At 39.3% G+C, this 25,041-nt stretch overlaps 1 protein-coding gene across 1 annotated transcript; it reads left to right on the top strand.

Annotated features, from left to right (window-relative positions):
* The first annotated feature begins 21,102 nt into the window (after window positions 1-21,102).
* On the top strand, window positions 21,103-24,078 carry LOC147608127 (Ubiquitin fusion degradation UFD1 family protein). Its single transcript, XM_086790188.1, has 3 exons — window positions 21,103-21,385; window positions 21,836-23,167; window positions 23,264-24,078. Exons 1-3 carry the CDS (start codon window positions 21,203-21,205, stop codon window positions 23,858-23,860), a joined length of 2,112 nt encoding a protein of 703 aa, XP_086646314.1. The 5' UTR covers window positions 21,103-21,202; the 3' UTR covers window positions 23,861-24,078.
* Window positions 24,079-25,041: the final 963 nt, after the last annotated feature.

Consider the following 25,041-nt stretch of genomic DNA (forward strand, 5'->3'; position numbering starts at 1 on the left):
CGACGAAAATTTATTGACGCATGGCACGTGGCAATTATTTATGATCGACAATGGCAGTGGTATTTTATATGCACATTAGTGTGCAACATTTTGATATACATTAGTTCTATTCATGAGTGAACCTTACAATGTTCACACTTTTGTATTTAGCCTTATGCAAGCCCTAAGTAGAGATCCATATTTTTGGTTATATGTGTTTTTGGCTCTTGTTTTTTGTATAAGGAAATATACACCATGAAGAGGACGTGAGTCACTCTTATGGTGGGGGAGATTTAACCCATTCTTGTGTCATGTGCATAAGCTTTTCATCTATTTTGAGCTTTGAGTATTCCTTTCAAGTTTATTTTTATGGAGGGCCAACTGTGAGCTTCCAACAATTTATTATATGAAAACCCTATAAAATATGTATTTCTGATTTTGATATTTCAAATGCATCTCATCAATAAGGCAATAAAATCCCCTTTGTAAGATCAAATATATAATTTTTTTTTCACTTTTTTAGTTAACAAATTGTAATGAAGTAGATTTGGGTGCACATGCACATGGGGAATGGGGCCTAGGCACTCGGGCTTAGGGACATTTACATGTGTACTTTTAGGGGACCCTATATGAGGCATAGGGCTCATGGACATTGTACTCCTTTTGATCATTATACTTTCATGAGTGCTCTTACGCTTTGGAGCTCTAATCTTTCATGGTGGACTTCTCCCTCTTGAAAAGCTTTGTGTGTACTCCATTATGAGTGCAATAGGTGCTACTCCCTATGATGAGCGGGACATGTGTGTACTCCATGCTAATGAGTGCAATCCTTAGGTTTCCTTCATTGCATTGGTATCAGAGCCCTTGGCTTAGATCCTTGCTTAGGGAGTGATTAGTGTTAATCATTTTTGAAAATGATTTTCACACAGTTTTCGGATTTGCTACGTTCTTGTTTGACAAGATTAATAAAGAAATTTCTGTTGATCATTTTTGAATTTACATTAAACATTGTTTTTAGAATCCTAATCCAATTTATTGTTTGATTTCTTGAACTTCATCTTCTTGATCTTGATTTTCGATGAATTAGCGTTTATAAAGATTTTAGCAACCAAAATTGAGAGTTTTTCTTGCATTATCTTGCTTAGAGAGCTTAGAGAGCTTAAAGTTTCAATTATTAATCCATTAAGCCTCTATTTGTATCCTATTTTCCAAAATCTTGGGGTTCTTGGAGCAGATTTACAAGAAGTTTGGTTGCTGAAGCAATTTTATAGAGCCTTCATTGTAGGTTCCAAAGACTGGTGTAGACTATGCAGAATATTCAGATTGCAGAGTTTATGCAGAGTACAGTTTGCTACGCAGAAATCAAGATCGCTGTGTAGAAATTTGATACAATTTCAAGAAAGTTACAAAATCTTGGTGCATATTTCAAGATTATGTGTAGATGATACATATTTTCAAAGATTGGTGCAAATCATAGTGCAAAACAGAGCAATTTACAAATTATACAAGGTTTATTATGCTGAAATCAAATATTGACACAGAAATAGAACAGTAAGTGATTCTTGATTAAATCTTCCCGATCTTGATACTTTCTTGCAAAGAAGATAGACAAAGATTACAAATCTATTGAAATAGCACAATCTACATAGATTAGCATAAATCTTGATGTATTAGAAGTAAAGGAAGCAAAAAAAAAGTGTTGACAAGACACTATTTACAACATTTTAGCACATTGCCATCAAGAAGATGTACAACATGTTGTTCTATTAAAGATCTGAGCATTAGTATTATGTAGAAAGCATGCTGATAAACTAGTTGATGCCAAAGTCTACAAGCATTACAATTTTGAGTGCAGAAATCCAAAAAGTTTGTTGATTAACACTGTGTTTGCAAGTATGGCCTTGTTAAGAATTGAACCCAGTCCACTAGTCTGCGCCAGTGTGCCCCATACACCACATGGTTCTCCTAACTTGCATACAAGGTTCTTTAAATGTGAAGATTTCTTTCAAATCAAGCAAATCATGTGGATCTTGATGCCAAAATCATAAAATCTTAGTAAAATGGTGTAAGCCAGCTATTGGATGTATGCTTGATCCTCACTGGATCCTATTGTGCATAAGCATCCTACTATACTTGATCTTTGGTTGATCTTATGAGACAAAGAGTATCAAGTTCTCATCCTCACTCTAAGCAAGCAAATAGTGGCAGATTGGTCTTGACAGGGGCCAGATATCTCTATTTTTTCTAAGTGCTAGCAGCTGTGAAAGAAACTGCACTGTTGTATTGTAGGACATTAACACAAGCGCAGTTTACATTTCATACAGTGCAACTTACAACAGTGGGTCTACTAGATCCATTGTGCTTAAGGAGCATAGTATAAGAAGCTTTAGCACTAGAAATGTTGATGCATATATAACAGGCACGATCTGAGATCTAAAAGCATAAGCAAATATCTAGCAGAGAGCAATTTTCAATCCACAATAGAAGCAAGCTCACACAATTTCTTCATGGAGCTTTAGGAGCTCTCAGCCATTGTGTTGTTATTCCCAACACTCATCAAACGTCAAGGCAAGCATACAAGCTTAAGGGATGGCACATGCAAGGTCTGCAAGTTCACAGCACAGGCATGAGAGCCTTCAGTATCAGTGTTAATTGAGAGCTTTCAACTACCTAACACTAACCGTGTATGAACAAACATAGACCTAACCTACAAGAGCTAACATGGCAATTGCAGCAAGCAAAGAACTTAGATTTGAACAAGCACTAAAGGGCGATAATCTATAGAAAGCAGAGTTGGGCAAGACAATAAGATCAACACAGTAGTGTCACAACTACTCTAAAAGAGGCACAAAGATCATCCTCAAACTACTTGGGATCAAGGATCAAATAGGCATGAACTAACAACTGAGTGAATGCAGATTTGGACAAAAGCACAGATCGCGACAGTAGTGCTGACATGTGTCAACATCAAGGCAGTGTGGAATAAGATCAGGATGCAGACTGGAAGCCAGACCACACCATACAATAGATGCCTAACAACCATCATAGACGTCTCAGCTATAGCATGCTTATTAGCGGCACAAAGTGCAAAAGTACCATCTTGAAGTATATTATGGCAGCCAAGCATAGCATTGCAGGTTCATGACAACATTGCAAAAGGACATTCTTATGATGACTGAGGACACAAATGTGTGTCACTGACCGACATCAACAACAAAGGGACATATAAGATGCATTATGCTCATATTGCAGACCATATACAGACATTAGTGCCTACGCCCAGCAGAGCAGCACAAGTACTGGGCGCCAACGACCTTGAACGAGATCATCAAGCCGCAACAGTGCTCCATCGGGGTGATGCTTGTCGAAGTGTCCTGTGAATATTGGACAACGTTTACATTGCAGCTTCATCACACATAGTTTTATCAGGCATAGCTTCAGCACACATAGTTTTATCAGGCATCGTTTACAGCGCTTAGGCGAGCACAGGCAGCATCATTACAGCTACTGGCGTTTATGCATTAAGCGCAAGCTTACCCAACTCAACAAGCATCGCAGCCTTAGCTCAACAAAAAGCAATGAGCTAAAGCAACCATAGGAAGCTCAGCTAGCACAACATCATCGCCATTCAAGGCTCAGCACTCAGACCTCCGGCATTGCTTGCAGGTACCCACTGCATTGCTTGCAATACCTGCAGCCACAAGAACATGCAAACCATGCACTGGAAGCGTGGACAGCACGTCATCGGTAACAGTGGGCGTAACCATTCACAGCAAACGCAAGACAGTAGCTATCGTTTACAAGCAGCGAGCAGTGGCGCAACCTCCTTGGAAACTAATTCTTTACAAGATAGTAGCTATCGTTTTCTTTGTATCTAATGTTGCAAAAGAGGCCTACAACGCAAAGGCGGAGAGCATTCACAGCAAGCGCAGAGATCAGTGGTGTAATTCAAATTTTTTTTAACAATCATATTAACGAGCTCTCAAGCATAGAGATCAGTGGGTGGAATTTACAAAAAAAAAATAACAAAGAAAAAAGGCCAGCAGCAGTTATAGCGCTAAATGAGCAGATCACAACATCATCACAGCTCGTAACAGCCGTTTCTATTGCAGGCACCACGTAGTGTTAAGCAATTCGTTGCCAAGGAGGAGAATCGTGTGTAGGGAGCCAGAGACAAAGAAAAAAAAGAGCATCAGGTTCAACACAAGCTGTATCAATGAGCTAACTACGCTCTCAATAGAGGGAGGGACTTGGCCGCCAATGTTAGAGGGCAGGCAAAGTGAAATGAAAAACAATTGTGTGTGTGAGGAGAATACGGTTTTTAACGTCTAGGTTTTTTTTTTTTCTCTTTTCACATTATCTCATCTTTCACACCATTTGGTCCAACCTACCCTCACTTCTGGTCCCTTCACACTCGCTACTACTTATTTTTAGCTTGCCCATAGTTCCTTGCTCGTTTTTCTTGTCCACATCTTCATTTCATTTACCTCACGAAGGCTAGCGTTCACACGTTTCAATTTTTTTTTTGGGCTTGTTCATATGCTTTGAGCTTCATCGAGGTAGTTTGTGTACCGTGCAGCCGATTTGGTGCATTTGGGTCATTGTTTTGGCCTTTGTTTCCATGCATTGGAGTATTGTGGTTTTTTGTTCACACGCACACTTTTGGGTTTCTTTTCACACCTCACCCCTAGTCATTGGGCATTCACGCGTACATTTTTGACTATTTAGTGTATTTCGAGCGTTCACACGCGCATCTTGACCCTTGTTCATGCACGTGTGGTCATTCTGAGCATTTTAGTCATTGCTTTGGCTTTTGCTCATGTGCGGGTGACCATTTGAGCATATTGGTGCCTTTGGCGAGGCGACATGGGGATCCATTACTACCTATATCCCGCCTATGATCGTCCTGCTACCCACCATCATCATTGTCGACATCACTATGTCTCCATCCCAGACACTGATCGTGCTTCATCTGCTCATACCCTATCACTCTGGCTTTATACTCGTCATCTTAATTTACCATTTCAGGTAAGGAGTTGCATATCATTTGCCAAGTTTACACATACATTTGGCACATCGCGGCTTCGACCTCTAGATCCTTCTTCACCGACATCATGCTATGATGACACATCATATTCATGTCACATATGGATGTTTGAGCTTAAGATGTTGTTACCTAGCCAGTTTAGACACTTATTTGATGAGGAGGATGTTTGTGCTAGATGGTTTAGATGTTCTACACATGGTGATTTTGTTGAGAATCTATGTGGTTATCTTTACATGGATGGTTCAGCATTGCTTGCATGGGATGATGTATGTGGGGATTTGATTGAGTGCCCTACATTTGTGAGCAGAGATAACTATATACTTGAGGATGGGTATCATTATGACATGCATTTAGTGGATGATGATGTGGATAGTGATGATGATCATCATGTTGATGATGATATTTTGACACATGTACACATGGTGATGGTCATACACACATATGATGACATTGATGTATCACACCCACATACCTATGAGGATGTATCATGCACACAGACACATGATGATATTGATGTATCGCACACACATACACATGATGATAGTGATATACGTGCACATGATGCCACTGACACATATGCACATGATGATGATCAATGTATGTGATAGTGATAATGAGAGTGATGTGTGTGAGTCAGATCATGTGGGCATGATCTTGATGGGAGGGATGGCAACGAGCATTCCAAGCATTGTGATTGTTGATACGCCTATGTCTACCTACTTTCTAGTGGATCATAGTGATACATTAGGAGATAGTGATGCATTGGCGGGTCATAGTGATGCATTAGACTATCATGGGGATCTCTTGACTAGTAATACATCCATTGCAGTGTGTGAGATTCGGGATGACACTTCACATGTTGATGAGTACATCATAGACGATGAGGAGCATAGACTCGAGGTTTTAGTATTAGATGTGTTGGGCTACTCCTCTAGAGTTGTCACATGTGAAGAGATTTTGGATATGACCACTACTCCTAGTTTTCATAGAAATCCTGGCAGCATTCAAGTGGATCGAGTTGTTATGATTGAGCAGTCAGGGATAGTACATGAGAGTAGTGATGAGTTCGTAGAGGTGAGACATCTTAGGAGTATGCATATCGATCATATTTTTAGCATATCCCATGACGTTGACTTTGAAAGTTTTACAGTTGATCTAGGTATTTCATTAGACCTAGTGCTATTGGAGATTGATCTATCATGGGATTTAGGTCATATAGGGGCACCAGTGATGAAGTTGGTCTATACCTTTGGGGATGACCTTAGTGACCTTAGAGATTCCATTGATAGTGAGTTGACTGATATCACTTATATCTCTTATGTAGACACTTGGTCAGTGCTTAGTGATGATGATCTTTATGATGATCCAGCTTCTATTTTAGAGGGACACACACATATAGAGTGTCTTACACATGGAGATATTGTGCATGGGTCGGATCATACTCATACATACATAGATATGGTGGATCATGACTTCGACTTTTTGAGTGGTGCTATATGTGACGGTGGCATGAGTTCACATTTGACTTTACATGGGTCTGCCTTGAGCTATGTTCATTTGGCTCCTACGGATGTCTACACGATCCTGTGTTCTTTGGAGTCAGGACATTTTTCTTTGGATGCATTCTTTGCCATTTGAGGAGCATAGTTTTCAGATATGTGGCTCGACATTCAGGTGCATCTATGACATATTCCAGTTGGCCTACACGATGATTCTTTTATGCCAGGACCACTTGACATTCTAGCCAGGAGTTTCGAGCTTCTTCAGTGGATACCTTTCATGCCAGATTCACAGTGTGGTTGTGAGGATGGGCTTATGAGTTTTCCTTTTGACCCTGGGGCTACTATCTCTTTGGAGTCGAGCTTTTCTTTTGATCCAGGAGCTACTACTATTCTAGCTTCGACGGTTCAGGGTGTATACCATACATATCCCTTTGATCCTGGAGGATACTCGACTAGATTCGTCATCGACAGTGGTTCCTTATCTTCTCCACTTGCACTAGATTATCATGGGGCCATTGCCTTGGATTTTGCATGCCTCCGATTTGCACGGGTTTTCTGTTACATTCAGTCATGGATGTGATTTTTGGCTTTTATACATAGCCACTTGTATCTGTCTTTTCTTTGGGCACGACCACCCTTTTCGGACGAAATCATTGTAGGAGGGGATGGTTTGTAATGAAGTAGATTTGGGTGCACATGCACATGGGGAATGGGGCCTATGCACTTGGGCTTAGGGACATTTACATGTGTACTTTTAGGGGATCCTATATGAGGCATAGGGCTCATGGACATTGTACCCTTTTTTATCATTATACTTTCATGAGTACTCTTACTCTTTGGAGCTCTAAGCTTCCACGGTGGACTTCTCCCTATTGAGAAGCTATGTGTGTACTCCATTATGAGTGCAATAGGTGCTACTCCCTATGATGAGTGGGACATGTGTGTACTCCATGCTAATGAGTGCAATCCTTAGGTTTTCTTCATTGCACAAATCCTCTATCCATGTAAAGATTTATGAAAATAAAATCCCTTCTTACTTGGGTAACTCTTACTTGGGTAATATGTAGGCATGCAAGGTGGCATGGAAGAAAACAAAAATAGACTCCTATGGTGAAATCTTTGTTGAATTTATGAGTGAACATTTCTTAAGAGAAATTAACTATTAAGATGTAATCGTTATATCCATACTATTGACATTATATCTATACTATAACATCTTAAATTTATACTATAGATTAAAGTCATATAAATTGCAATGCTTTGTAGAAGTGTGGGCAAACATTGCCTCTTGGGCTATAGCAGATTATATTATAGGTTAAAGCTATACATTTTGTAGTTCTCTCAATGCTTTGCATAATTGTGTATAAACATCGCCTCTTGGGTTGTAGCCTAGCAGTAGTGTGCTTGAATCTACCTTAATGGCATCTAAATTTAGTACCCACTCTCACATTAAAAAAATTGTGTCAACATTGTGAAAAGAAAAAATGTTAAATGGAATCTCTATATAAATTGGCATTTTCCAAGAGTAATACAAGATGATTAATTGCATACAATACATAAATTTTACTACAACAACATAACTAATAATAAAGGATAGTAATTTAATACTAAATAAATAATAATATATATATATATTTTTAATTCAAGGATTATCTATTACATATTATCTATGAGTTTTCCTTGTGCTGCCATGTGGAGAAAGGAGAGGGAGAATTTTTAAAAAGGAGAAAGGAGAAGAGAAGACAACTTTCTCACATGCCTAGATGCATTGGGGCTCACAATTAATTGTCACCATCAAGTCATTTGCTCATTGAATAAGTTTCTTTTATATATATATATATATAATACATCCACATACACACACACATATATCTTTTAATATTATATTATGTGTATGTGTAAGAGAGAGAATATACATACACACACATATATTATGTATGTATGTATTTATAGGTATGTAAGCATGTATTGCCCACCCCTCCACATACACACACATATATATATTTTAATATTATATTATGTGTATGTGTAAGAGAGAGAATATACATATGTACACACACGCATATATATATTTATTATGTATGTATGTATCTATAGGTATGTAAGCATGTATACACACACACACACACACACACACATTAGAAAAAAGCAATCCCTCCCTCCTCCACCACACACACACACATATCTTCTGATATTATATTATGTACATGTGTAAGAGAGAGGATATAGATACCTATACATACATAGATAAATACATACACACACTATGTATCTATAGGTATGTAATCATGTATATATAAATAGATCTATACACAGACATGCACACCACACAGACATACGCACATGATATGCGTACACATGCACACAAACACACACAAGCATACCCTCTCACACATGGACACACGTGCACACACAGAGATATGCACACTTACACGCACACACACAAACAAGCTTGCACATACACACATGCGTATACATGCACATAAGTACATACATATACACATATACATACACAAGTACATGCATGCACACATATATATACATAGACAGAAATGCATACACATTTGCATGCACACATGTATATAGACATAAACGCATACACATTTGCATGCACACACTCTCACATACACATCTGCATGTGCACACACATAGACACAAAGATGTACACACAGACATATTCACATGGTCACACACACGTACATGCACACACTTGCACATGGAACACACAAACACAAACATACACACCACGTACACACACTCACACCATACAAACACTAACACATACACACAATTAAGACACTTGCACGATGCATGCATGCATGCATGAAGTCAGCATTACACAATAACACATGTATGCATGTGCACACATAATCGGACACATATGTAGGCAAGTGTGTGTGTGTGCGCGCGCACACGCATGCATGTTTGTGTGTGTGTGTGTGTGTGTGTGTATGTTAAAACCCTAAGATCTCTCTAGATAATTGTTATGCATAAACATGCATAAATCAGGCATAAACTCAACCACCCAACCACCCCGAGCCCAAGGGATGCACACATGAATAATAAAGAAATACATCATACCTCTACATTGATGTCCCATACCATCAAGAGGTATAACTCCAATCCAATAGCATGTAGCTAAAGTGTGAAATGGTAGAAGAGTAGATATGAACCTCTACACAAGAGAGCATAACATAGCCTTGGCCTCATGGAGCCCAAACCTCCAAGCCCCCAAGCCCCTTTGAGTGTGCCCCATACCCCTATTATATAGGAGGGCCCTCAAGTGACTCTTGACTTTCCATTCCTCATGTGTGACCCTTGGATGCCTGACCCTAACCTTAACCCTTAAGGTTAGTCCTAACCCATGCTCCACTAGACCTTGTTCCCATGCTCCCATGCTCACAAGTCTAATGTGGGTTAGCCTCCTAGTATATGCACACATAATGTGTATATAACATAGCACACATAATGTACATATAACATACTTCCCCTCTCTCAAAACATTGCACTCTTGCAATGAAAAGAAGGAGAACTGCGCTGAACAATCTCAACCAACTCCCAAGTCGAATTCTCAATTTCCCTATCTTTTTAACCTCAGGGATTAGTCAACTACAAAGTTTCCTTTCCCTGAATTCAAGTACCTTATCAGGTTCATGTGGAACATAGGATAATTCATCGACTTCAACAAGTTCTTGAGGAGTAACTGTGTCATCCTCACCTCCCAGTTTTCCTTTCAATCTATCGATATGAAAGATTGGATGAACTCTAACAATTGGAGGTAGTTTTAGTTTATACGCAACCGTGCCAATCCGATATATAACTCGAAATGGACCACAATATCTAGGAGATAAATTCGAGCATTTTCCCATTGACAAAGTCTGAGAATCTTTAGAAACATTAAAATAAACCAACGCTCCTGGTTCAAAAGACCGAGATGAGCGTCCCCTATCAGCATAAAACCGTGCCCTATCATGAGCACTCTTGATAGAATCCCGATCTTCGGTTAGCATTTCCTGCATATCTCGCAAGAAATCCCTCGATGCATCAAGTTCGATGTCCTTAAGAGACCGACATCAATAGGTGCCCTGGGTTAATACCCATACATAAGTATGCACGGACTAAAAACCGATAGCCGTATATTTAAAACTGTTATAGGCAAATTCTATCATTGGAAGATATTTCCCAATATGATGATTTTCTAGAGACATGCACGAAGCATATACACTATAATCTGATTCATACACTCTGTTTGCCCATCAGACTGTGGATGATCAGAGTAATTCACATTCAAAGTAACCTTCTCATTGTAAACCAATCGGAATAAAGTAGGAAAGCATGGCATTATAACAGCAGAAACCAGGGATTCATCGGCGCCTCGACATACCCACATCTGCATATAGAATAATCGACGTCTCGAGTTACCCATATCAACATAGAGAATCATCAACGTCTCGATGAGTCATATATATCCATCCGTAAACCTATCAGGTTGATTGTGTAAATCACCTAAAGTACGGAACTAGAGAAAGAAATGCCAACAAAGGAAGAATCCAAATTTCCTTATCCGAACACAACAAGATAAACTTGTTTGAACTCTAAAGAAAGAGATTTCAATAAGTGAAAATGCCGATGAGATTACCCTCATCATAACATGCAGGCTATAGATAAAAGAAGTTTATCTAGAGAATGCCCACACTATAACTTCTAGTGAATTTAGAAAATAAGATTGTCTTTGAATGTTGAGATCAACATGCTAAGTGATGTAAGCAAAGCAACAATCTTGAGCCCAAATTATCCCATAAGATAATATATGTGAGGGATCCCTAGCGTCCCATACCACCATGATACCACCCATACATACCTTAACAATTTGAAACTCCCTAGTATGCCGTCTAGAAAAATATGAATAAAATCCTGTATAAAAGGAATAAGATGGCCTTATCCAGACTTTCACATACTAAACCTGTCTCTATATACTTGAGACTACATCAAGGAATAAATCCTTCTGAGTACATCATTAGAAAAGAAATTGAATTATTGGCGCCTTTCTAATGATAACTACCCAAAACACCATAAAGTTAGGGTAGAAAAATAACTCCCCTAGATACATAAGCAACTAGGTATCCGAGTTGGAATATATACAAGAGTATAAGAAATATACTCCAAAATTATGTGCAGGCAAATGCTACCTTCAAGCACATGTAAATATTCAAAAGATCAAAAGATCCTTATAAAACCATGGATAAAAGCATAGAAGCTCCTCCAATCCATAAAAACCATAGTTGATCATAAAAATCAATGCATACCATCTAATGGACATAAATCATGCCAAAAGAAGCATTAAAATTGGTGGTGGCCAACTCATCAATCCGGAGTATATGAACGTTATGTTGTTTAAATAAAACTCCAAAGTAAGAAAGTGAAACACATGTGTGTAGCACTCAATAAAAAACCCCTAGAGACAAGTGATCTAGGCAGAACCTGATGAGTCCATATAAAACTTGGAAAACATCCAATAGAAATCCACCAAAATAAACCGATCAACTAACCCATGATAGAGGCTTAAGAAATTAAGCACAAGCCACACTTAAATAAGTGCAAAATAAATTATCATGGAAAAGTGTCAAAGGTGAAACACACTTTGAACGAAAATTATAGCCATCAAGAGAAATTAAGGAACATGTCCAAAAAGAATGGCTAAAAAATGGTAAAAAATCATGAATACATCGTTTAGAATTAATCCAAACATAAATATCCATTAATACGAGATATAATCGTATTAAAAATATGCGAATAACCCGCATCTATCTAATGTCAGTACGAGAAAACGTACTTCAACATTAAATAACCCTCGAAAATATTAAATTCTCGAGAAAAAGAATTATCATGATTTTTTTCTAATTTTTTCTAATTTTATAGGGCCTCAAAATATGATAATTTTGAATTCCACCAAACCTATCTTATGGCATTCCAAACCTATATTTTTCCAGAAAATTTTTAGCAATTAAATTTGCCAAAATACCATTGATATTTAAAAATATCAATTTTTAGGATTTCTAAAAATAATTTCAGAATATTCCTAAATTTCCCTGAGAATCCCATCGTTCACGAAATTTCCAATTTTGCCCGACAATTCTCAAATCCAATGAAAATTTTCAATTTTAATGGATTTTTCTAATTTTTTGGGTCAAAAAATATATTTTTAAAGGAATTTGAATGGTCACGGGCGCCCGAATGGACACACCACATGCCAAACACCAACCCCACATTTTTCTAAAAGTTAAAATAACCTTTGTCTAATTTTCCACTAATTTTCAGGAATTTTTTGAAATTTTTAATCAACCCCGAACGCATTTAGAATACGAACGGTCAAAAAATTTCGGAATTCCAACGGTTTTCCCGGAATACGGAAAGCCAAAAGTTTTGGGAAAATGAAAAGACAAAAAAAATTCGGAATGTGAAAGGTCAAAGGTTTCCGGAATACGGAAGGTCAAAAGTTTTTCCGGAATTTGGAAAGCCAAAAGGTTTCGGGAAAACGGAAAGCCAAAAGGTTTTCCGAAAGATGAAAAGCCAAAAAATTTTCAATAAGAAATTTCCAGAAAATTTTCAGGAATTTTTTCCCTCAAATCCCAAATTTTTTTGAAATTTTCAGCAGCTTTTTTCTGAAATAAATTCAAAAGCCTTTTTTTTAAATAAAAAACTCATTTTTTTAAAAAAATGAAAAAAAATGAAAAAATAAGCTTTATTAGCTTATAATAAACTTTGATTTTTTAAGGGGGGGGGGCGAATTTTTCCGCCCGGCTGCAGCGCAGCCCCCCCCTCCCGCGTCTGCGCGCATGGAAAGAGAGAGGGAGGGAGTAGAAAATAAATCCCTCACCTCCTTCTTCTCCCCTCTTTCCTCTCCTTCCTCTCCCTTCCATTCTCTTTCTCCTCCCTTCTCTGTTAAACAGAGATTAATTTAATCCACTGATTAATTTTTTAATTAAACATATCATAATCATAATTATTATTAATTATGATTAATGTTTAAAAAAATCATTTTAAAGAGATTTTCTCACGGAAAAGAGAAGGAAAAATCAGATTTGAGAGGCGGAGAGAACCCCACGCACACGGGAGAGCAATTCATGCATCAACACGCTGTCCTCTACTGAATTTCAGTAGAAATTGACAGAAATTTGATCGCATTCCCGCGGAAAAAACCCGCAAAAAATGTATAAAAATACATTTTAAAACAAAAAAATGCTCAAAAAATTCCTAAAAAATTAGGAAAAATTTCTAAAAATTCTAGAAATTCAGGGAATCCATTCTCTCAAAAATATCCACCATAAACTTTATGGTATTTTTGAAAAAAATTCCATTAATGCTCGATTTTAACTATAAAGAATAGAGAAAAATAGCATTAACTCACGGTATTCCCCCGCAACGTCGATTCGTCCATTGAATTGTAGTAACACATGTTCCAATCACCAAATCGATGATCCATGTGCAATTCATCAACACAAATCAACAAAAAATAACATTTTATTAGTAAATATTAAAATTTACTAAAAAAAAATCAACAATTAAATAGAGATTGCTCTGATACCACTGTTAAAACCCTAAGATCTCTCTAGATAATTGTTATGCATAAACATGCATAAATCAGGCATAAACTCAACCACCCAACCACCCCCGAGCCCAAGGGATGCACACATGAATAATAAAGAAATACATCATACCTCTACATTGATGTCCCATACCATCAAGAGGTATAACTCCAATCCAATAGCATGTAGCTAAAGTGTGAAATGGTAGAAGAGTAGATATGAACCTCTACACAAGAGAGCATAACATAGCCTTGGCCTCATGGAGCCCAAACCTCCAAGCCCCCAAGTCCCTTTGAGTGTGCCCCATACCCCTATTATATAGGAGGGCCCTCAAGTGACTCTTGACTTTCCATTCCTCATGTGTGACCCTTGGATGCCTGACCCTAACCTTAACCCTTAAGGTTAGTCCTAACCCATGCTCCACTAGACCTTGTTCCCATGCTCCCATGCTCACAAGTCTAATGTGGGTTAGCCTCCTAGTATATGCACACATAATGTGTATATAACATAGCACACATAATGTACATATAACAGTGTATGTGTGTGCACATGCATGCATGCATGTGTGTGTGAGAGAGAGAGAGCGAGAGAGAGAGTGTGTGTTTCTAGGCGTGTGTGAGGGGGTGTGAGAAGAGAGAGTGCATGTGCATGTGTATGTGTGAGGTCCCTATCCCCACCGCGCAACAAATTCAGGGGTTCTAGCAGCGATCTTGCACAGGGCAGGGTCTCACACTCGGGGCCTCGTCCACCACAGATATCCGGACAAGAGACTAATCCATCGGTTCTTCCAAAATCGATCCCAGAAAAACTTCCCTTACTCGGAAAGCACGGGCGATTCCTCCAGGATAACTTTTCTCTAACGTAGTCTAAAGCCTTAACTAACTGAACTGATCTGACCGAATCCGTAAGTCCCAAATCAGATCAGGGAAAAGATTGCACTTGGATCATAGAGACCAACGCTTTTTTCCTCATTGAGAGGCACAGCCATTGATTCTTTTCCATAGAACAATTTTTATCCGGGATTTACTTCATCTATCGTACCATAACAGAATTGAGTCTCAATTTAAGGATCCATCAGTCCAACCTAACCCCATCGACTCCCGTGGGTTAGCCAACCGCCCAACCACTGTAGTGATGGGATCCAATTAAGAATTTGGTTAGGTTTTGTCCCGGGTACCAGGGAAAAGAGTTCCCAGGCCCCCTAGCCAAATATTCATGCAAACTTAAAACTAGTCACACCACTTACACACCCAATATGAAATTGCCTTTTTCTCAGCATCAGCTATCTTTAAAACAATCATTTAATGGAACCATTGTGTCACTGATCACAATCCTCAAAATCTCCGGTTGAATCCTTATTTCCAATCATTCTTTCATTGATGTACCTATGGAATCATTGGCAACTAGAACGCTCACCACCTGTTCACTTAGGGGCCTTTTCGATAGTTCCTAGCTCATAGTAACTGGCAATATATTCACATATCAAAATGGAATCTCCATTGAAGATCAGCAAGATCAACCAATGGATCCATATAAAAGAGCCATGGACTCATTCGTTGAGGACCAGCAAGGTCAACCAACCAGATCCATGCCCGAATTCAGAAAACAACTCTTACACCTTGCTCCAATATCTTCTTTGACGTACGTGTGGGTATCTTCGGCGACCTAGAGCCTGAGCACCGTATGGTCAACACCCTCTAGGATCCTTCACAGGTCACCTAGCGCTTCACTCATAGACCGCTTCCTTGGTCCCTCATCCACTGTACCGGAAGCTCACCATTTAAATCAAACCGAGGCTGGTCAAGACCTCGGCTGACCTTGCTACTCGAGACATCCTCCTCGTTGACTCTCCGTCTCAGCAGTTGCAACTTTAACAGATAGGTGTCCACGACCTCATTTACAAGACGGTCAAAATGCTTCCCCAACATTCTTGACATAAAACAGTCATTTAAAAACATATTTCACATACAAATACAGCTACAGTATTTCCATTTTTTCTCATCACTCCACATCCTTTCACATTAGTCCCCTATCTTCCCATAATTTTTTTTTCATCGATCCCTATCACATCACATCATTCCCACATCAAATCACATTCAATCGCATCATCCACACATCAATCCACATCATCCATACATCCATCCACATCATCCACACCAATCCACATCATCCATACATCCATCCACATTAATCCACATTATCCACACATCCATCCACATCTTTCATACATCCATCCACATCAATCCACACGTCAATCCACATCATCCATACATCCATCCACATTATCCACACATCAATCCACATCATCCATACATCCATTCATATCAATCCACATTATCGACACATCAATCCACATCATCCATACATCCATTCACGTCAATCCACATTACTCACACATCAATCCATATCATCCATACATCCATCCACATCAATCCACATTATCCACTCATCCATCCATATCAATCCACATTATCCACTCATCCATGCACATCAATCCACACTATCCACACATCCATCCACATCTTCCATACATCCATTCACATCAATCCACATTATCCACACATCAATCCACATCATCCATACATCCATTCACATCGATCCACATTACTTACACATCAATCCGTATCATCCATACATCCATCCACCTCATTCACATTATCCACTCATCCATTTACATCAATCCACATTACCCACACATCAATCCACATTCATCACATCTTTTTCTATCTCATCACTTATTTCCTCATTTATCCTCTCATCAGATCACATCTACTTGCATCTACCCATACATCTCATCACTTCACATACATTAACATCTATCCAGTTTACATCGCATCTTATCACATCCATTTCACATCACGTCTTATTCACATCCCGATTCACATGCTAACACATTCATTCATGTCCCTTATCGTTCATTCACATCCCGATTTACATGTTATCACATTCATTCACATCCTATATCATTCATTTACATCCTGATTCACATGACATCACATCCTATATCATTCATTTACATCCTGATTCACATGACATCACATCTCATCTATTCATTCACACTTATCTGATTCGCATCACATATCATCACATCTATTTACCTTTCATTCTTATCACTTCTATTCTCATCACATCCATCCATCCATTCTTTCCCATCTATATTCGCATTACATGTTATCACATCTATTCACCTCACATTCTCGTCACTCCTATTCTCATCGCATCCATCCATCCATTCATTCCCATCTATCTGATTCGAATCACATATCATCACATCTATTTACCTCTCATTCTCATTACTTCTATTCTCATCGCCTCCATCCATCCATTCTTTCCCATCTATCTGATTCGCATCCCATCTCATCACATCTATTTACCTCTCATTCTCTTCACTTCTATTTTCATCACATCCATCCATCCATTCATTCCCATCTATCTGATTCGCATCCCATCTCATCACATCTATTTACCTCTCATTCTCATCACTTCTATTCTCATCACATCCATCCATCCATTCATTCCCATCTATCTGATTCGCATCCCATCTCATCACATCTATTTACCTCTCATTCTCATCACTTCTATTCTCATCACATCCATTCATCCATTCATTCCCATCTATCTGATTCGCATCCCATCTCATCACATCTATTTACCTCTCATTCTCAGCACTTCTATTCTCATCACATCCATCCATCCATTCATTCCATCTATCTGATTGGCATCCCATCTCATCACATCCATTCATTCCCATCTATCTGATTCGCATCCCATCTCATCACATCTATTTACCTCTCATTCTCATCAAGTCTTCTATTCTCATCACATCCATCCATCCATTTATTCCCATCTATCTGATTCTCATCACATCTATTTACCTTTCATTCTCAGCACTTCTATTCTCATCACATCCATCCTCTATTCATTCTCATCTATCTGATTCATATCACATCTTATCACATCTATTTATAGAATGTAAGAGAATTCTTATTTTTGATATAAAGATTCTTTACACAACATCTATTTATGCATAAGAACAACTTCAGTGGGAAATAACATTTTTACAAAAATCCGTTTATGCATCTATTTATGCATAAATTCAATTTTAAGGAGAATAACACTTTCGAAATAAAAATAAATCTTTTATGCATCTTTCTATACATAAAATTAAAATTGATGAGAATAACTTCTTTGAAATAAAAATAAATTTCTTTATGCATCTTTCTATGCATAAAATCAAAATTGATGAGAATAACTCTTTTGAAATAAAAATAAATTTTTTAATGCATCTTTCTATGCATAAAATCAAAATTTGATGAAAGTAACGCTTTTATAAAAGAAATTCTTTTATGCATCTTTTTATGCATAAAAATCAATTTTGATGAAAGTAACACTTTTATAATCAAAATATTTCCAATATGCATCTTTCTATGCATAGAAATTAATTCTAATGAAAATAACACTTTTATTATAAAAATATTTCTAATATGCATTTTTCTATGCATAGAATAAAAATAACACTTTTAGAATACACAAGCGGTGAGGATTACTCTTTTTGAATAATAAAAGATAAAAATTATTTCACAAAATTTAAGAAAATTTTACCATAACCTTCTTTGTATGGCTGACCATTTTTCAATTTTTTTCGTTCTCAAGTTACTTAGAAATTATCCCAAATGGTTTAAAGCATTCTAAACTAATCAAATTTCACTTTTTAAAGAGAAACAATATGAAAAGTTTAATTCTAACAATTTGATTACACATCTAGGATAAAGAAAGGCTGAATTCAAGAATGAAGAGAGGGGGAAAGCCTTTCCAACAAGGCATAGCATCATTTTTCATTTTAAATAAAACAAAAATTAGAAAACCATTATATGGAATAAAGAAAAAGTAGGATTTCTAGCTTACATGAATTTTTGTGAGCTTTCCTTTGGCTTGATGGTTTGAGGGATCTACTCTTGTTTGCAACAAGAGTGACCACCAATTCTTTTGAAGAGGAAATGGTCAAAAACTAATGAATTATCAATAAATTCACTGTTTTTGGCTCTGGGGAGGAGTAGAGTAACAGTGCCTAAAACACTATTAACCATTTACAAAGGGGGAGGCTTCATTTATAGGAAAAAGTGAGCCTCTAACCAAGCAAACTGATTCTAGAATTTTTCAGATCAGTTTGGTCAATTTTTGACCATTTTTAGGTCACTTTTTGGATCTAGTTGAAGCAGGAGAGAGGTGAGATGAAAATATCTCATTATTTGTGAATTTAAAACTCAACCACACGTGTGAAATAGGCACCTCCTTCATGAGGGGAATTCCCCCACACTCAGGTGTTAAAAATGTTCTAAATATCTCTTCTTTTTTAACTAATAACCTTGTCCTTAGTCAACTCTTCATCTTATGTGAGTATTTACTCATTTTTGGAGGGGATTTCCTTTTATTCTTCAATTTATCTCCTCCCTACATTTGGATTAATCTAATTGGCCCATAGGAACCTTAATTCAAAAATTTTAGAAAATTTAGACCCTTAGGCTAAGGTCCTTTTTACCTGATTTCAATTTATTCCAATTGCACATTGGAAATTTCTTTTTGAATATTTGTTTTAGGGGAAACTATTTTAGACACTAGGAGGATTTTTATATCCAAAAATATCTCAATTTGGAATTACCTCTCCCTCTAGATATTTTCTCTCTCTAGGCCAAAATAGGGTAAAGCAGGATCTTTCTTTTAATTCAGAGAAGGGAATAATTATAAGATCAGAAGGGGAGGTTTTTACACTTGCACACCTCAAAAGCCGGAGGGAGGAATCTTACAGTATGCATGAGAGAGAGAGAGGTAGATATATTACATGTGTATGTGTGTGTATGTGAGAAGAGAGAGGATGTTTGTGTGCATGTGTGGGAGATTGTGTCTCTATGTGAGACACACACACACACACACACACACACATGCATACATGCACACATGAATGTACATGTATGCTTGCACACACATGAAGACACACACACACCCAAGCTTGCACACACACATATATGCATATGCACGCACATAAGTACATACATATACACATATACACACACTCACGTACATAAGTATACGTGTACACACATGGACATGCACACGTATACACATTTGCACATGTACTTGCACACACATATGTGCGTGCACATGTACACACAAACACATTCACATGATTGCACACACACTCACACATGGACACACAAACACACACACTCACACCATACACACAAACACACACACTCACACACTCACACACTCACACCACACACACAAACACACACACTCACACACTCACACACTCACACCATACACACAAACACGTGCACATACGCGCACGATCAAGACACTTGCACGATGCATGCAAGCATGAAGTCAACATTACATGATCACAAACACGTGTGTATGTACACACACAGTCACATAGATGAGCGTGCAAGTGTGTGTGTGTGTGTGTGGGGGGGGAGAGAGAGTTTCTATGTGTGTGTGTGTGTGTACATGCATGTTTGTGTGAATGTGTACATGCACTCAATCTCCCATGCACGCACATGCAAACATCCTCACATACACACATATACACATGTATATGCAACCGCCCTCTCTCTCTCTCTCTCTCTCTCTCTCTCACACACACACACACCCTTCTCTCTCACACACACTCACGCATACACATGCACATGCACTCTCTCTTCACACCCCCTCACACACATAGAAACTCTCTCTCCCCCTGCACACACACACTTGCACGCTCATCTATGTGACTGTGTGTACATACACACGTGTTTGTGAATGTAATGTTGACTTCATGCCAGCATGCATTGTGCAAGTGTCTTGATGGTGCGCGTATGTGCTAGTGTGTGTATGTGCACGTGTGTGTGTAGAGAGAGAGAGAGAGAGAGAGAGAGAGATGGTTTTAGATGATTCTGGAACGCAGCAACGTGCTAGTAATAATATAGTTTACACATGGTCGGAAGATGCGCGCTCACCTTCGTTCTTTGCTTCCTTTTGGTATAAAAGTACACGAGACCCCCTCGTGCTCTCCACGTTTTCTCTTGCTCTTCATACCATTTAGTTTAGCTATGGATTTCGAACTGAAGGCCGCAAAGGAGAAGTGGGAGCGCGAGCAAAAGCAGAGGAAGGAGCAGGCCATCGTTCGCCTGCAGCGCGAGAAAAAGGCCAAAGAGGAGGCCGCCCAGCAGAGAGAGGCCCTCGAGGCCGCCCAGCGCCATCGCCGACTCCAGGAAGCACAAGCAGCCGCTGCCGTAAGTACAGGTTTTTTCTACACAATCTGCACAGCCGTGCGATCGCATTCTAGGGTTTCCTGCATCAAGAACATAATCAGAGTGTCATGGGATCGATGTCACGCGATCTAGATTTAGAGTGAGAATTTAGGTGAGGGTTTATTGGCTTTTTGCAACAGTATGCTGTGGGATCTCAAAAGATAGGGTTTTCTGCATGATTGAACTCGGCCGCCCTAATTCTTTCATATATATAACATTTTTTCGGGATTGTTGTCCATGGTTTGTGATAAGTTACAACATGATTAGGTTTGACCATATAGAAAAGGAATAGGATTTTCAAAAGCAAGGAAAATCCCACTCAGCTTCTTCTGAACAGACTTTATGTTGCAAGGCTTGGGTTGTTAGATTTGTGTCGGTTTTATCCCGTTGATTGTACAAGCATAGCAACTCACATCTACTTTTGAACTTCAGGCCAGACATCAGGAGGAGACTGACCTGCTTGCTGGAGACGGTATCAGGTTTAATGTAGTTTTGCGGGCCACCCTTGTTGCAGGAAATGGTGACAAAATCAACCTACCACCCTCAGCTTTTGAGCACCTTTCTTCTGAAGGAGCCTTGGAGAAGGGGCCGATGTTTTTTGAGATCTCCATTGACACTCAGCCCCCGGTCACAACTGCCTCTGATGAGATGCCTGATGTCATCAATACCAGAAACACCCATGCTGGAGTACTACAGTTCACTGCCCCAGCGGGGTATGCAGAGTTGCCCCCTCATGTGTGGAAAAATGCAGGGCTTTCGGAGATAACCACATCTTGTCCTCCAATCAGAATTCGTTATGTGAGGCTGCAGAAGTGCACGTATTCAAAGTTGCTACCTGAAGTTTCTGATTTTGCTGATGTTCCAAACCATAAGGCTGTTCTAGAAACAAAGCTTCGACAGCATGCAACCCTTTCTGAAGGCGATGTGCTTGTAGTACAACACGGAGGAGTGGATTATTGTCTGCGTGTATTGGAGTTGAAGCCTGCTTCAAATGTATCAGTATTAGAGACAGACATGGAGGTTGACGTGGTCCAGGCAGCCATTGGGCCGGGTACAAGATCACAAAGCAAACTAATGCCTCTTGAAATTGGAAAGCCTGAGAGTGGAGTTGTGGAGGAAGGTGGCAACAAGTATTACAAATTTAGTCTCGATGAGAAATTGCTTGATGCAGCCAATAAAGGGGACATGGATCTGATTGTCCATTTGGAAATTAATGGCGAGGGAACCACCAGTGACGCAGACCTGTATGTGGCCGCCCACCCTGTGCTGTTTCCCACTCAACATCAGCATCAGTGGGCTTGTCATGATCTGGGCTCAAAGATCATTCATTTAACTGGTGCAGGGAAGACCTTACAGTCAAGTTCCTACAGTATTGGTGTTTATGGGTTCCGTGGTGAAGCAGGTTACAAGGTATGGGTGCAATCACAGCCTAGTCGACAGGCTGCTGGCCAGAGAGTTGGGTTTGCTAGTCTCGATGGGCAAGGTGATACTCATGTGCAAGCAGGGTTTGAGTTATGTGGGAACTGTAGGCAAGTTATACCTAGCAGAACTATTGCGCTGCATGAGGCTTACTGTAGGCGGCACAATGCTGTTTGTGAGTATCCAGGCTGTGGTGTGGTTTTAAGGCAGGAGGAGTTCAAGAAACATGTTCACTGTTCGAAATGTGGACAGTCCTTGCAACAGGAAGAGCTTGGAAAGCATTTAAAAGTTTACCACGAGCCCCAGCCTTGCAGATGCGGCACAACGCTAGAGAGGGATGAAATGGTAAGGTGTGGGTATGGAAGGGGCTAGCGTTGTAAAGTCTGGAAAAATCCACAAGTGTGTTTTCTAATGGTTGACTTATAATGTGTTTTTTGGCAGGTTAAACATCTCGCAACTAGTTGTCCCTTGCGCACAATTGTGTGCAGATTTTGTGGTGACATGGTTCAAGCTGGTACAGAGGCTGAGAACATAAGGGACAAGCTCGGTGGTCTAACACAGCATGAATCTCTCTGTGGCTCAAGAACAGCTCCCTGTGAATCATGTGGTCGTGCAGTCATGCTGAAAGAGATGGATCTGCATACAGCTGCAGCTCACAATCCAAACTCTCAATCCAGAATGATGCCTACGAGTGCTATGATGACTTCCCCAGGATACAGTGCCACAGCAGATGTTGAACCAGACGTTACTGCTAATCCACCCAGCCTGAGGGAGCAGTTTAAAGTCTTGAAGTGCCCCATTTGCAGCCTCACATTTGAAGGTGCGACTGCTGATGGACAACTCAATGTGCATCTTGACAGTGACCACTTTTCTGAGATTAGTTCCTCAACTTCAACTGGACATGTGCATGGTTCAGAAGCTCCTACTCACCTGCCAGATACTTCTTTCAGAAGTTCGCTTTCCGTGTCTTGTCCTATATGCGGATTGGCAGTGCACAGTGAACGGGATTTGAGCTTACACATGGATATGGTACATTAATGTATTATGCAAGTCTATTCTTTATGAGAGTTAGCTAGACTAGCTCTCAGGACATGCTATACCCTTCCCAAATATACCTATCAATTTCCAGGACTTTTTTGTATTGTTTCCGTGCTCATGACGTTTCTCTTTTATCATGCGCATGAATTGAGCAGCCCAGGCAGGTTTATGTAAACTTTAGTGTGCAGGAAATACTTGAGGCATAAGTCTTTGTCTTCTGTTTGTGTATCAAATGTCTTCAAACACAGGGTCACCTTCCTTTTTGATTATTGAAGGTAGGATTCGTAGACAAGAAAATTGCACGTAATAACTTCTTTTTTACAAGATTGAGGTCCAAGATAGTTCTGAAGCTGCTTGTCTTTCAGCCAAAAAATAGTACATACCTTAGTTTGCATATGGATGCTTTGTATTCTTCACCTTGGGCCTTTTTGAAGGCACTATATCTGCCCAAAAAAATATCTCAGCGAATGTGTATTGTGCTGATGCAATATTGGCTGTTAATGGACATGATATGAGTGTCATGTGGACAGTCCTCGGAATATATATGTGTGAAACTATGGATAGGATTTTTTAAAGAATACCACCTTTCTGATAGATAGTCAGAATCAGTTTGCTAGGGACCAAATTCTACCGAGAAAAGGCATCAACGTCAGGTGATGGAGTTTTTAGCACCCGTCTGGGCACTGAATACAGGTGTGCTACTCCCATTCAAGGGGGTGCCAAATGATACAATGTCTGTTCTGGCACGAGCAAGTTGGTCTCGTTGATTAAGGACCTCAGTGATAAAAGCTGCGAGCACCCTAGCTGAGGGAGGAAAGCCGTGATTGAGGGGGAGCATTTTGTGAAGAGATGTGGGAATCTGGTTTTGATGTCCTTGTGGGTTGCACAGTTGAGTAAAGCATGGTACTCGTGCTCAACAAATCCAGAATCACAGTAAACGCAAGGGCTGCATTGATCAGCTTCATCTGCTTATTCGGAACTTCCTTTGGTCATGATTAGATGGCACTGTACACCACAGCGAGAGTGGTTGGGATACCATTATTATGCCCAAGCAAGAGGGGATTGAACATCATTGACCTGGAGGTGCAGTTAAAGGCTTTACCTTGTAAGCTGGTAGTAGCGTGAGAGCATCCTTCGATGGTCAAACTTCGCTCCAGCACGACCATCGGCTTGAGTAACAT

The sequence above is a fragment of the Cibotium barometz genome, chromosome 54, assembly GCF_041138505.1.
Source record: "Cibotium barometz isolate CiBa-2024 chromosome 54, ASM4113850v1, whole genome shotgun sequence".
NCBI lineage: Eukaryota > Viridiplantae > Streptophyta > Polypodiopsida > Cyatheales > Cibotiaceae > Cibotium > Cibotium barometz.

Bases quoted from the DNA above. Each gene is read 5' to 3' on its own strand.
- LOC147608127 (XM_086790188.1), top strand. From the start codon at position 21,203: ATGGATTTCGAACTGAAGGCCGCAAAGGAGAAGTGGGAGCGCGAGCAA. The intron at 21,386-21,835 runs GTAAGTACAGGT...TTTGAACTTCAG, and splicing joins AAGCACAAGCAGCCGCTGCC to GCCAGACATCAGGAGGAGAC. The intron at 23,168-23,263 runs GTAAGGTGTGGG...GTTTTTTGGCAG, and splicing joins CGCTAGAGAGGGATGAAATG to GTTAAACATCTCGCAACTAG.